The 13,910-nt window shown below is 56.8% G+C and overlaps 5 protein-coding genes across 5 annotated transcripts; 3 read left to right on the top strand and 2 right to left on the bottom strand.

Annotated features, from left to right (window-relative positions):
- Positions 1 to 709: 709 nt before the first annotated feature.
- Positions 710 to 1,985, top strand: L226DRAFT_573502 (uncharacterized protein; the record flags this gene model as incomplete). The annotated part of the gene is made up of 5 exons (XM_067684866.1): positions 710 to 757; positions 814 to 1,124; positions 1,178 to 1,280; positions 1,337 to 1,470; positions 1,532 to 1,985. 5 exons carry the CDS (start codon positions 710 to 712, stop codon positions 1,983 to 1,985), a joined length of 1,050 nt encoding a protein of 349 aa, XP_067532722.1.
- A 689-nt stretch (positions 1,986 to 2,674) lies between these two features.
- On the bottom strand, positions 2,675 to 4,153 carry L226DRAFT_562053 (uncharacterized protein; the record flags this gene model as incomplete). The annotated part of the gene is made up of 5 exons (XM_067683480.1): positions 2,675 to 3,077; positions 3,294 to 3,372; positions 3,484 to 3,545; positions 3,583 to 3,832; positions 3,998 to 4,153. 5 exons carry the CDS (start codon positions 4,151 to 4,153, stop codon positions 2,881 to 2,883), a joined length of 744 nt encoding a protein of 247 aa, XP_067532721.1. The 3' UTR covers positions 2,675 to 2,880.
- Positions 4,154 to 4,589: 436 nt separating this feature from the next.
- Positions 4,590 to 5,176, top strand: L226DRAFT_573501 (uncharacterized protein; the record flags this gene model as incomplete). Its single annotated transcript, XM_067684865.1, has 3 exons — positions 4,590 to 4,827; positions 4,878 to 4,930; positions 4,988 to 5,176. The coding sequence occupies 3 exons, from the start codon at positions 4,590 to 4,592 to the stop codon at positions 5,174 to 5,176; spliced, it is 480 nt and encodes a 159-aa protein (XP_067532720.1).
- Positions 5,177 to 5,693: 517 nt separating this feature from the next.
- L226DRAFT_524982 (uncharacterized protein) lies at positions 5,694 to 8,007 on the bottom strand (the record flags this gene model as incomplete). Its single annotated transcript, XM_067678929.1, has 10 exons — positions 5,694 to 6,021; positions 6,284 to 6,506; positions 6,557 to 6,643; positions 6,688 to 6,717; positions 6,739 to 6,770; positions 6,844 to 7,109; positions 7,191 to 7,392; positions 7,421 to 7,562; positions 7,703 to 7,790; positions 7,870 to 8,007. 10 exons carry the CDS (start codon positions 8,005 to 8,007, stop codon positions 5,694 to 5,696), a joined length of 1,536 nt encoding a protein of 511 aa, XP_067532719.1.
- Positions 8,008 to 8,478: 471 nt separating this feature from the next.
- Positions 8,479 to 13,450, top strand: L226DRAFT_588694 (uncharacterized protein; the record flags this gene model as incomplete). Its single annotated transcript, XM_067685601.1, is given in 18 exon segments — positions 8,479 to 8,687; positions 8,738 to 9,188; positions 9,239 to 9,550; positions 9,606 to 9,860; positions 9,923 to 10,003; positions 10,045 to 10,506; positions 10,556 to 10,598; positions 10,657 to 10,913; positions 10,957 to 11,153; positions 11,173 to 11,267; positions 11,322 to 11,384; positions 11,439 to 11,602; positions 11,759 to 11,944; positions 11,996 to 12,629; positions 12,710 to 12,729; positions 12,781 to 12,798; positions 12,820 to 13,073; positions 13,126 to 13,450. 18 exon segments carry the CDS (start codon positions 8,479 to 8,481, stop codon positions 13,448 to 13,450), a joined length of 4,026 nt encoding a protein of 1,341 aa, XP_067532718.1.
- Between the last annotated feature and the right edge of the window lie 460 nt (positions 13,451 to 13,910).

Raw genomic sequence — 13,910 nt, 5'->3', positions numbered from 1 at the left:
ACGCCAACCACGAACCCAGAAACCCCCTCCCTCCTGAGCAGGTAACCCTGGCCAGCGAGAGAGGGACGCACATGCCTGGCATAGTTTCGGGAGTATAGTGATGGGGGAAAGAAAGAACGCGCAATCCGGGGGCGCCCGAACTCAGAGTCACATGTGCCGCGTGAACGCCCACGTGGCTCGACCGTGTAGCCCCGCGCAACTTAAGACTGGAAGTGAGAGGCCGCGACTGGAAGACCTCAGCATGGCACGAACCAAGCAAACTGCCAAAAAAAGTACGGGAGAAAGTGCTCCGCGATCGAAGCTAGGTATACATGAACGCACGAGATGTAGAACGTTGTCACTGACACCTGGCTAACGTAGGACACCCCCGGGGTCGTCATGACTCCGACGGGGGGGGTGAGAGTGAATACGACTCGGACCGGCCGTTGGCCGCAACGAAACGATTGAAGTTACACGGCCCAAGATCTTTGGAAGCAGCTGGGGAAGACACTAGCGAGGAGGTAGTTTCACACACTCTGCGCGTAGGTGCACTCACTGAAAGATGATTACGCAGTTTTGTCACCTCTGTCAAAATGGAGGGGATCTGCTGCTGTGCAACGAATGTACACGATCCACTTGCAAAGCCCATTTCCCAGATTTGGACGGAATGACGGCAGAGGTGCTCGCAGAGCTGCATTTCCGATGCCTGGCATGCCACCGATACCATGACATGCATACGGCGAAACCGTCAAACGAGGACAAGCAGCAACCGTACCGGGTACGTCTTCAGCTAACGGCCAGTGGCAGATTGAGACTGATGACTGCAAGCTGCAGGGCTTATACCAGCGGCTCAACGGGACGCTGGTTCCATACCACCAGGAGCCATTGCGAGTAGACGCTCCAGGTCACCGGCCGCCACACGCACACGTGGACACCGAAGCCATTGTCATTATTAACATCCATCTTAAGGACTTCCCAGATGAGGGCAGTCCCGCGAAACAAATGCACACCGTGTTGGATCCGTATTACCGCAGTACGCGACCTGGCAAACTGGTGTACATCGACGCTATGTACTCCTTCGACACAACGGACGATGCCACAGAATACCGCAATACCCTGAGCATGAGGCTGAAAGTATTGAGCAAGTGAGCCAAGGTTCCACTTGGCCCGATTGCGTCGATTAACTATATGTTTATAGATTGCCCCGCGCCCGCATCATCGTCTTCATACACACTCACTCCGAGGAGTCGACGGGAGACCTGTTCTGGAAGAAGGGCGTGTCCTCAGATAACCTTGAAGAGGTACGTGAACGGACAATAACACCGTGCGTTTGTGCTAACGAGCTGCGCGAGGACAGTGGTGGAGGCAGGTAATGCCGGACCGGCTGATCCAAGCGGGTGCGAATCACGAAGTCACCCTCGCGATGCTGGCATGTGGCTCCCTGGTGCAGTCAGCGACCCAACGCAAGGCTTTGAAGACCCTCGCGGAACGGTAAGCCCGCGACTGACCTACACAATCGCCAGCCATTGCTGATTGTACTATTGACCGGCAGGATGCAAGCTGAGCGCGTCATTGCGTGGGGGGCAGCGGCCGTGCAAGCGTGCTACACAGGCTCGTTTTTCATCAGCTTCGCCACGACCGTGCTGATTGAGCGAATGCCGCTGAGCCACGCGATCGTTGCACGGCTTCTCGACTCATCAACTCTTCTCGCCCGGCACACCTCAATGTTGCTGTGGACTAGACGAAGCTCCACGGACAAGGATCTGCACGCGAATGAGTACATATGGAGCCACCCGAGGATACAGCCGTGGGGGAACAAACTGCCGATGCAGTGTCCGGACTGTCGAGCCATCTACACCTTTAAGGTGAAGTCGGTGCACGATGCGGAGACGAAAGCATTCTGCACGGTCAAAGGATGCTCGTACACGATTTCCTACAAGAAGAACGTCGACTACAGGCCAATCGATATCGGCGGAGAAGGTGCATGGATGGTGCGCGCGCTGTAGCACGAGGGATGGCCGGCCGTTCTGGGAAATGTTCTATTCGCATATGATACATGAAAGGCTGTAACTTGGGGACAGGGCTTTGCGCAATTACTCCAATTTTGACTCATCCAGGGTTGACACTCGTCTCTGTGAGCGGCGGGGCTTAAGACAATCAGCTCCCCATGGACGACTAAGGAGTGTGGAGTCGTAGGTACGCGCGGCGTAGGAATGACACTGACATTGGTCTCTCAATCGTAGCTCCGATGGGCCACTTCGTCTGCTCATTGACATGGTGTATCCCGCCCCACAATTCATGCTCATGGAGACGGTGTATGCAGCCTCCATGCAAGCTCTAGCGACGACGCGGCCGTTAAGTTCGTAAATATCCAAGAAGGAAATCACTCACACCACGAGCACAGCCACAGGTGTTTATGCTCCCTTACTTGTTTGGGACGAAGCTCTCAACGACATTCATCATGCCTGCTTCTGCACATCAGGAAAACCCGCCAGGGCCAATTAGAACTATCTAGCCACTAATAGCACATATTGGCGCAGGCCCTGCCTAATTGTCTCTAATTGTCACTACTGCTGTGCTATTTCATTACTATCTGGTGCTTATCGGAAAGTCACAAGCTCATTGTATACTATGTATGAAGCACACAATAACAAGTAGTCAAAAATCGCATATAAATGACAACAACAATTCTATTGTGGGCTAATGTAACTACAACATAGCTGAATACCTCAAGCTTCCAAGTCGAAGCACAACTTAGGCGTTGTATGGGTGGCTATACCGGCCAAAGATACATGGCATTGAGACAGAATATCGCACAACATGGGGGTTTTGGACTCTGGACATACAACGATATGGACTTACTTTGCATTCACCAAGTGAGCAGACGAGCGAGCGGGCAGGTCACGGGCAGAACGAGCGAGCGAGCGGGTAGACAAACGAGTCGGTCGACGAGCAGGCAAGAGCGAGGGCAAGCGGGCAGATGAGAGCGAGGCGCGAGAGTGCCAGGCGGGCACGCGAGAATAAGGGATTAGGGTGCGCATGAGCAAGTGCAAGTGGGCGGGCAGGGCGTGAGCAAGAGCAAGTGGGGTCACAGTTCACTGGGTGGGAGACGAGAGCAAGCAAGCAAGAGTGAGGCGGATGCGTTAGGTGGGCGCTTAGGTGTGGCGTGGGACACTACGTGGCCACGTCACCACCATGCGTTCGTCTCCTCCACCTTCTTTCTCGCCCACTCACTCAGTCGCCTTCTCGCTGCTGGCTCCCCTTGTCTGCTCGCTCATGCACTCAGTCGCCTGCACACCTGCACACCTGCGCACCCATCTCTTCAAGTCCCCGCCCGTTCACTCCAAGCTCCCCTCCGTCCACTCCAAGTTCCTGCCCGTCCACCCCAAGTGCCTGCCCACGTCGAGTTCCCGCTCACTCGCTCATCTGCCCCTTCGTCTACCTCCTTGTTCGTCAATCAGCGACTCGCCCACCCGCTTGTTCCTCCGCCGGTTAGTCACGCACCCACTCCTGGGCCTGCTTGCCCACACGCTCGTTCACCCGCTTGTCCGCTCGCCCGCACGCCACTCGCCCACACATCCGCTTGCTCACGCATTCACTCACCCGCGCCTCCGCTTGCCCGCACACCCGCCCATGCTTGCCCGCGCATACCGGCGCATACCTGCTTGTCGCGCACGCTTGCCCCCGCACCATGCATCCGCTCGCTCACGCATCCGCTCGCCCACGCTTCCATCCACACCTGCCCGTGCTTGCCCATGCATACCGGCCCACCGTCGACGTCGACGACGATGACCGCGGGTCTCCTACGGCTCCAGCAAGGCTGGGCTCCCTCCCGAATACTGGGCTCGGCGCGCTTTGCTCGACAGTTCCATCGTTCGTCAGCGAACCTGCCCGCCTGCTTGCTCGTCAGCGCACCTACCTGCCTGCTCGCTCGTCAGCACGCTCGCCTGCTTGCCTTTCATCACTCGTATGCTGCTGTTCCTGCCTGCTCGCTTGACCCCTCTTCCCGCCGACTCACTCGTTTGCGCATCCACCCGCCAGCCTTCTTGTCCGTGCACCCGCCCGCCTGCTCACATGTCCGCGCACCCATCCATAGCAGTAATATGAAATGCGTTAGTTGTTTGTCGTAGCTAGACTTCAAATGATCATCTTGATTATTATCAAACATCATCATGTGCGATATCTTGAACTATTTGGCCAATAGTTAGTGTTTATGTATGCTAATCTTTAAATACTTCGCCGCTATCTTGGTGCTACTTAGCATATAATTAGTAACTTTAGAAGGGGGGCCAGGAGAATTAGAAAGTTTAGTAGATTAGCACTATTTGTTTCCAATTATCGCGACTTAGTGCTAATTGGCTCTGGCAGGTTTTCCTGATGCATCCCGTATCCGCGCACGCACGGTCCCTCGCCCCAACCTAGGGAGCATTGTACGGGTCCCTAGCACCGACCATGGATGCCGTCCACGGTGGGTTAGCTCCAGAACGTCCAGGTAGGGTGATAACTGTCCTCGTTGAGTTCATATTTTGCCTGATGCTGCGCCGCACGCTCTGTCAACCGCTTTCAGGCGGATCAGTCGCTTCCTCCATATCAACTGCGTGGAGGAGGCCATGTTCTCTCTGTGTCGCCTGCCCATCGCGACTTGTAGATGGCCCCGCTCGCCGAACGCCATCCTTAGCTTAGGGGAGCAGGCGGTCACTGTCGTCGTGACCGGCACTGTGGTGTATATCGAGTCCAACCCGTGCTATGGGAGCCCCATGCCGGGTTTCCAGCGCCTCCGCCTGGAGCTTGCGCGGAACAGTGACTATGAATTTTACCGCGCGATTATGCATTGGTGGACAGACATTGGTGAGTGACGAGCCATTTGCAACTCCCGACAAGAACTAATTATTTCTCAGAGCGTCGCAGTGGGATGTATTTCGAGGCATGGTCGGTGGACGAAGCTCCTCAGGTGAGTGGCTGTTTGCCGTGGGTTGACGGTTGATGCTAAATACTCCAACATACACAGCACCCGCCAATTGTTCCTGAGATATACCTATCTTTGGAGGCGATAGGCCATAACTCGCAAAGGATCACGTTTGCAGACCTGCGCGGACATGATGTGGTTCGTATGGAGGCGGCCATATGCCGCGGCGTAGGCTCCAGGGTGTACTTTCACATGAAGCGGGTCGATGTGCTTCAGCGTCGTCCTGCATAAGACTCTGATTGCGGTGTAATTTCGGGTACTAGACAGACTGCATGTATTGAACAGGGCGAATGTAACATTTGGATCAGACTAGAAGAGCGCCTAGAGAGCCTTTTTGGTCAACCCCCTCCTTTACGTCATTGCAGGAGGCTTTCGGGCATGTGACTCCGGCTGGTACCGGCGAAGTCGCTCTTTCCCATGGCCAGCTCTGTCGTGCTCCTGCTAACTACCACCGAAACTGGCTGCCCCTTACATGCTGCAATAGGCCACACCTTCCTTGCGTAGGAGCATGGAACCGGTCGGATGGTAAAACCCCAGGGCCTAGTGGCGATGATGGCATCTGAGCAGCGACTGCTCATGCCCCGAGCCGGCTTATGAGGTTTGCGACGACACCTCACGCCCTGATATGCAAGATAGTGAGGACGACTTCAAAATGCGATCTGGAGAAAAGGCCGTGATGGCTGGCAGGATGAGGACGACGAGGAGGGTTATGTGGGACACAAAAGGTATGTGTAATCCTTGCTGATCTTCAGATGCATGACTCCAGGCTCTCTAGGATGTCGCCGTTGGTGATAGGCCAGATGTACGTGGAGACGAGGAAGATGACGAAGACGATACCGGAGGTACGCTTTTCGTGGATAACTGCGCTGTCTAATCTGACGTCCTTGTGAGACATGTGTATCGGCGATGGATCCACTAAGGTGAGCTTGGGCCGAGGTGGTTGGACATCGCAAAAGACCAAGATGGGCGGAGAGACGTCAACAGCCATATCAAGGAGCAGAGGAGGTTTGGCCAGGTGCGTTGCCGTGGGCTTGGAATATTCCGTGTGCTGAGGCTGGTTGGAGGAGATGGTTGCCCTGTGACGAAGAGGGGCGCACTGTGGCCGACACCACGCGTGATTAGGTTGACGATTCAGTCGTGTGCCAGGAGGTGCACTATTCACGTGCTGTGAACGAGAACGAGATGCTGTGGGAGCATCTTGTGAAGCACCTTTTGGTGGCAGAAGAGCTCGAGGACCCCGGCGAGACGAAAGAGCGCGACTAGGCGGCGGATGACGACCGCAGATGTCGCGCGACGCAGATGTTGGCCTCCTCAGTCGGCGGGTGAACGGTGACTGACAACTTGGAGGGTGTGAGGACGGCCTGCACGGGGGAAGAGGGCGCGAAGAGCCCTAGCGCACAGTCCACGCTGGCTCCGAGCTTGCGGTACGATGGCCATGGATTGCGCGTGATCGCGCGGAGGGTGTGGCAGGCGGTGGCCGAAACTGGACGTTCGCCGACGGTGGAGTGGGAGACGAAGCAATCGCGGCCGCAGGGAGTAGCGAGAAGGGCAGGGCAGTAGCCTGCGTTGTGGTGAGTGATTTAGTCGCTGCATCGGCTCGCAGGAACTAACCGGTTATTGGCCTGTGTTGAGTCGTCAGACTCTCGCGGGTGGGAGCCAAAGACAGCGACGCCGCGGGATCGACGGTGGCCGTCGACGCTGCCGAAGAAAACCAGTTGGGCGAATTAGTCAACCGGACGTACTATATTGCTCGCCGTGAATAATAACCGCACCTGACGAGGACGTCGACTCACCGCTTTTGAACGTGGACGCAGTGGGGTCCTTACTGGGAAAGAACGGCAAGCAACGATATCGATGAGCAAGCGTTGCACGAGCGGGATGGGCGGTGACATACTGACCGTGGCTTGGTATTGCAGGGGTGCGTGTGCGTAACGCTTGCCATGGGCGCGCACAACTCCGGATCGTCGGGCGGCATTGGGCACCGGGCGAGGAGATCTACACGAGCGCCGACGTGAGCAAACGAACACCGGAAACGCATAAAGCCGGAGGCTAGCCGGGCGGGGAGGCACGCAAACACGTCATAAGTACTACGCGCACGGTGGAGGAAGTTTGGTACGAGTCCGACGCCATTGCGGGCACCTGCCAATGGGACCGTTGCGAGATACTACAGGGGAGCAAGGGACGGGGGGCGTGACTACCGGGGAGATAACTCTAGAAATGGGAGGCGGTCAAATGTGGTGAGCACTTGTTTGCGTGTGGTTTGTGCGGAGGGGTGGCGTTCCATGCTGTTGAACGGCATGGAACGCCAGCACTGGCATCTACGTCTGCAAGCGGCGTTGGGCTTGATCCACCGGGAGTCTTCAACGCGGAGAATGTTGAAGCGGTCGAGGGCGTGCCCTATCGATGCTTGCTCTACTGTGATGTGAATCGAAACGTCTGCCAAGACCCTGGAAGCGGGTGACCCAGACAGATAACCCGCCGACAAGGATGTTTAGATGGCGGGGCATCTGTCTGGGAGTCCCGAGCATGCGGACGCGCCGCCGAGGACGTCGTGTGCAAGCGGATTGCTTCCCGACGTTCCAGGAGTAGTCGGAGACGGTGTCCATAGACAGGACACCTATATACGCATTTCGTCGCTTCGTATCGTACATACATAACACCAATCATTCATATTCACTGACTGACGAATGATGGCGACAGATGCAGCATTGGAAGGCGATATTAGGAAGGAAGAGAGCGACAGGCGCAAGGACCTACCTGACATCGACCATGCTGCGGTAGGAGCTACAGATACTAACATCCAGACAAACGAGGGCGAGGACAACGGCGACAGCGAGCTGGGACGCTGCTCCGGCGAGTCATCCAGAAGTGGACGGTGTGTTCGTCGTCTGGGCGGCTCTGAGCTCCAGGTGCCCGCTCCTCACCCTCTTGTTCTCCCTTTTGCGGATGCCATACCCATCGGGGATGAGGTCCTTCGCCTCCAGCTTGGCCCATAGCTGGTCTACGTCCCGTTGCGCCTGGGTCGGCTGTGGGGTGGTGGTGGTGCCGTTTTGGGCATTCATGGGGCTGAAGGGGAATGGACGTTCCCGGTGGTATGTATTAGGTACCGCGTGAAGCAGTTCTAACTACACATGAGTGTGACTAGGACGTACCTGGAGAGGAGTGAAATGAGAGTGTGCAAAGTTGCTTGAGGACAGTTGAGGCAACAACGTACGCGGTAGGCAGGCCCAAAAAAGAGGATAAATGGGATGCGCATGCAGGAATCGAACGCGCGACGTCGCACCGCGCACGGGTACAACTGGCGCTCAAGACCGCTGCGCCAAATGCGCATTAGTCCGTCCTGATTGTGGGGTATAACAGTAGTCAAACGTTGCTAGCGGTATGAACGACATCATCTCGCTGGCAACGTTTGGCTGGTGTCTCACAACCCTCGCAGTGGTCCAACGCAAACTCTCACAACCCTCGCAGTGAATATTTCGGAAGAGGTTCAACTCGCACAAGGCCAAAATGCACCCCTGCGCCAGGAGGAAAGCATGGCGACGACCGGAACATTATATTGCTCGGATCGGGACTGCTCTAACCACCATGGCTGCCTCATCACGAACATCACAGTCTGGCTCCTCGGTATCGCTATTCTCTTCATCTTGCTCTACCCTGTGGTGCATGCTATCGCTGAGCACATCGGGAACGTTTCCGTCCTCAATGTCGACCAGGCCGAGATTACAAAACCTACGAAGACTTCGTACGTGTCTCCTTACTATCGGGTATGTGCGGTCCTGACGCTCCGGGCAGATTGGACGTGAAGATGGACGCCTCGGTCTCGCTCGGCGGAATCTTCTCCGCTACGATCAAGCTCAACGAGCCGCTGCAAGTCGCCTGGGTGAACGCCTCAGGCGACCAAGTCACGCTCGGCTCCTTCTCGCTCGACCCCCTCAAAGTCAAGTCCAAACGCGCATACATAAACCAGACGGTCCCGTTCACGATCGCGGACGACGCTGCGTTCTCCGCAATCACCTCGGCCATGATCACCCAACCGAACTTCACGTGGCACCTGAGGAGCGACAAGCTGAACGTGCGCGCGATCGCGTTCCCGACCGCACACGGGCTGCACTTTAAAAAGGACGTGACGCTGAACGGGATGAACAAATTTGACGGACCCGTCTCGATCGTCGACTTCAAGCTGCCGCGGGACGACGCGGCGGGCGGGATCGTGTTCAGCGCGACGACGGGCTCGACAACCCGAGTGCGTACAACGTGAACCTCGGCACGGTCGTGTTCGACCTCTCGTACAAGGGCCTCTACCTGGGCACGGGCAGCGGCGCGAACGCGGTGATCAAACTGGGGAGCAGCGCGGTCACGCTCGATGGGACGCTCGTCCCGCAAAGGGGCACAGACGCACTCGCAAAGGCGTCGGAGCTGTTCCGGAACTACCTGAACGGGGAGCAGGCGGACGTGGTGGTGGCGGGCAAGAGCTCGATCCAGGCGGACGGGCGGGCGGTGAGCTGGCCGAGCGCAGGGCTGGGGAGCATCGACATGCCGACGATTGACGTCGTGGGCGACATGGGGGCGGACTTTGACGTGGATGCGACGTTCAAGGTCGCGAGCGTGGACCACCTTGCGGAGTTCACGAAGACGATGCTCACACTCTACTACGACACAGCCTTCGCAAGTCGGCGTCGAGCTCACGTCGATTGGGTTCCAGAACTTCTTCCAAGACGTCAACATTGGCCCTGCTTCTGCGACGGACACGTTGAGCTTGTCGCCGCTGTCGACAATCCCGCTCGCGCTCAATGGACGGCTGATCCCGCAGAAGGAGCAGAGTGGGCTGGATGCGGTCTGGGCGATGTTCAATGCGTTTATTCATGGCAACGACAGAAATATTGTCGTGCAGGGTGATAACGCTGGTCCTACTCATGTGGGTTGACTTCGTTTTCGTTATGTGCAGGATGGACGAGTACTGATGGGTGTCGTATCTAGGTCACTTGGCTTAACGAGGGTATCAAGGCGTTGAAGGTCGAGGCGGTCCTCCCGAACCGCGATGTCGCCGCAGATCATCAAGTCGGTCAAGCTCAACGAGCTCCGATCTGCGCTTCACCAAGTCTACTGCGTTCAACCCGTCGATGGGTAGCGACGACACGACGGCCGCGTTCACGCTGCCGTTCGACTTCCCCATCGACATCGTCGCGCTCGACCAGAACATCACAGTCGGCATGGGTGGGACGGACTTTGCTGAGCTCGTCATCCCCAAGGGCCCGAGCACGACTGAGGTAGAGCAGCGCATCATCCACCTCAACTTCTCGAGGGTGCCGTTTGGCGTACGCGACGGCGGCCATGGCACGTTTGAGCAGTTCCTCTCGGACACGGCGACGTCCGAGTCTGAGACGATGACGCTCAAGGGCGCGGCGAACACGGACGCGCAGACTGCCGTGGGGTTGCTGTCGCTGACGGACATCGAGTTTGACGTAGAGACGACGATTGCTGGGCTGCAGGGGCTGAACGGTGCGGGGGACATCTCGTTTGGGTTGCAGTTTCAAGGGGATACTATTGGCGCCGCGGATTTGGTGCGTCGTGCTGCTGGCTGTGCGCGGGATACGACTAACTGGACTGTAGAGCAACCTTGTGATTGTGCCGGGCAACGAGACGTACGCGATCGGTATGTGACTGCATGTCTAGCTATCGTGAAGGTGAAGGATGACTGACTGTGCTCTCAGACGTCCATTACCAGCCTGAGGGCGGCGCGGTGGCATCTGGCCAGAAGATGCTAGAGAACTATCTCCAGGGCGTCGAATCTGACACGACTATTCAGGGCTCAACGGATTCGACGCCTATCGAGTCGCTCGAGCTTGCGATGTCGCACATACGCCTTACGCCGGTCAAGATCCCTGCGCTGCACCAGAACCTCATCACGTCCGCCTCGCTCGTCTTCCCCACTGACATCGCGAAGACCGGGAGCGCCTCGACGACCTTCGTGCTCTCGAACCCATTCACGGCGAGCCATCAACCTGCTTGAGGTCAACGCGGTCGCGACGTTTGGCAACTTGTCCCTTGGGAGTATCGATCATGTCGACCGCTCGAGCAGCCCGATCCATGCGGATGGCCATAGCAATATCACGTCGCCGACGCTGCCGTTCAAGTTCAATCTGGACCCGATTATGATCATTGAGCTGTTCTTTACGGGCGCGAAGAATAATGGTGTTGATCTTGGCCCGTTGCCTGAGGTGTTCCAGGTCGTGCTTGACGATCAGCAACCTCAAGCTGCCCTCCGATGACCCTGCTGGTGGCATCCACATCGACACGGACTCGCTCATCCCGTCGCCTGCGCGTGAGTAGTGCTCGCTATGTAGCATCCGGGTACAGGTCTGACTGGATATTGGAGAGCTCGGTTTCAACCTCGGAACTGTCATGTTCGAGTCGTCGTTCAAGGGCACAACTGTCGGACGTGAGTTGAATCATTTTCTGCGCTTCACACTCTATGTTCACCAAATGTTTCTAGCGCTCACTGGCAACAACTTGTTCCTCGCTCCGGAGACCACCACGAGCTTGCATCTCTCTGGCCGCATCACTCCCAAGAGCAGCGACGATCTGGACGTCATGGGCGAGCTGTTCACCAACTACCTGCACGCCGAGAACCAGACTTTGTCCGTCCAGGGCGAGTCTGTGCAGCCGTCTGGCTCTGGCAGTCCTGTTGGGTGACTGAGCACGGCCTTCGAGACGCTTACCCTGGTCCCTGACTGTTACTCTCCCCGGGACAGAAGTTCGACGTTAGTACCTCGCGTCTCTTCTTTACGATCATCGGCTAATGTCTGTCTACAGATCATCCAATCTATCGAGATGTCCGACTTGGAGCTCGTCATGACCGAGCAGAGCCTGGCGTTCGCGCCTGATGCGAGCTCGAAGCATATACTCACGCAGTACAAGAACCCCTTCGGCTTCTCGCTGCAGGCCGTCAAGAGGGGTGAAGACATTACGTTGGCTGCTCAGGGCACGAACGTCGCACAGGTTGGTGATCGTCGTTCTCTGTGAAGGATGTCCTATTAATGTCATGTACAGCTCAAGCTCCCGCAAGTCGACGCCGTGGGCGGTGTCTCTACGGGCAACGTGGCCGATCTCGTGCTGTCCTTCAAGCATCAGACGCTCCAGTCGGTCAACAACGGCGCATTTACGGTGTTCTTTGCTGCTGTTACGGACACGTCGGGCATTGAGTTTGACCTCAAGGGCTCTGCTGATGTTGTCGCCCGCACGACTATCGGTGATATGCCCATCTCCGCCATTCCGTTCGACGTCACCACGAGCTTGAAGGGCATCAACTCGTTCAAGAAGGAGGCCTCACTCAGTAACGTCTCGATCACTGGTAGCGGACACGACGACCATGGCGCATACATCAAGTCGCCTCTCACGACTACGCTCCAGAACCCGTGGAACATCTCGTTGCAGACCGTGGACGTCGCGCTGCCGGTGTACTATAAGGACGTCATGCTCGGCCGCGCTGTTATCGACCCCCTCAACTTGGTTCGTGGCGAGAACACCGTGCCGGCTGAGTTGCACTACCAGCCCAACGATGCGAATGACACTACTGCTCAGGCGTTCCTCACGGAGTTCTTGCAGACGGCCGACGACATTGCGCTCACGATCAAGGGCGACGGTGATAGCTCTCCCTTCGCGTCTCTGGTTCCTGCCCTCGAAGGTGTGGGGATCAGCACGAGTGTCAAGGGCAAGCAGATCATTATTCCTGATTCTGATTGCGAGTCCTGACCGTCATGCTAGGCCTGAACGTTCCTCCCATCGTAACGCATATCAATGCGTTCATCACACTGGATACCCTCATCGACAACTAGATCACGATCAATTTCGACGTAAGTCCTGGCAGATAACAGTTAGATGGAGTACTAACAACATGTCGACTACGGATTGCCAACCCATTGGACACCGATATGGAGATCACCTTCACGCAAGTGGACTCGGGCGTCGACGGCGAGACGTACGCGCACTTCGACCAGGCATTCGATAGTTTCGTTATCCCTGCGCACAGCGGCACGGTCAAGAACGTGCTCCTTGTGAAAGGCGCGCTTGCATCGCTTGGGATCATTCCTCTAGGCAAGCTCGACGTCTTCTCTACGGCCACCGTGAAGTGCGTTCCAGTGCTGTCTTTGTGTCGGGTTTATACTAACTGAATGTTACAGAGTTGGCGAGTACACGATCCCGTGGTTGCATCTCACGACGTTAAACGTGCCTACGACGTACTCGCTGTCGCTCTGCATCTCGGCGATGAAGCAGGCCGCGGCGTCCATCAGCGCTAGGAAAGCAGGCATCACTGTCTCGTCATCGGGAGCTTCGTCAGTGGACAGTGCTACTCTCTCGGGGAGCAGCGGCGATGCCAGCCTTACCGCACGCAGTGACAAGCCTTGTGCTACAGCGCAATCGTCTGAGGCGGAGTCTGATGCGCCTTCGAGGGACGCTCCGATGTCACCCACGTCTGCTACGAGGGACGAGGCTTCGCAGGCCTGATCTAACGCGGGCAAACAGCCAGCCTCCTTGGGCGGTATCCTCTGCGGACCGTGCGGAAGGATGGGTACGTGAACATCGCTGATATATTGGACGACGACGGGTGTTCTGACTACTTGCTCACGCCTAGGGTATGGCCATGGCTTTCCACTGGCTCCTGCTTGGCATTAAGGTTGGGAGAATGATGATGCAATATCAACGTAGCAGACGCGCAATCGCATTGGTTGTGCCATGACGAGACCGAAGCGAGTCTTGGGGAGTCAGCGGGAACGTCTCGGACGGGGTTAGCTCGGAACGGGTCAGTATGCATTGCGGCGGTGATAACGTTGTAGGTATAATACATGTAATACAGGAACCTTGCTAATTGAGTCACGAACGTTTACATGTATGACGGACGACAGCGCAGTCTGCGAGGGAAGTATGCGATAGAAGGCGCAAGCAGCGAGTAGTTGATATGCAGATT

This window comes from Lentinus tigrinus, assembly GCF_003813185.1.
Source record: "Lentinus tigrinus ALCF2SS1-7 unplaced genomic scaffold L226scaffold_25, whole genome shotgun sequence".
In the NCBI taxonomy this organism is placed as follows: Eukaryota; Fungi; Basidiomycota; class Agaricomycetes; order Polyporales; family Polyporaceae; genus Lentinus; species Lentinus tigrinus.
Note: the sequence above shows the minus strand (reverse complement) of the source record. Positions and strands in the feature narration are given on the sequence as shown.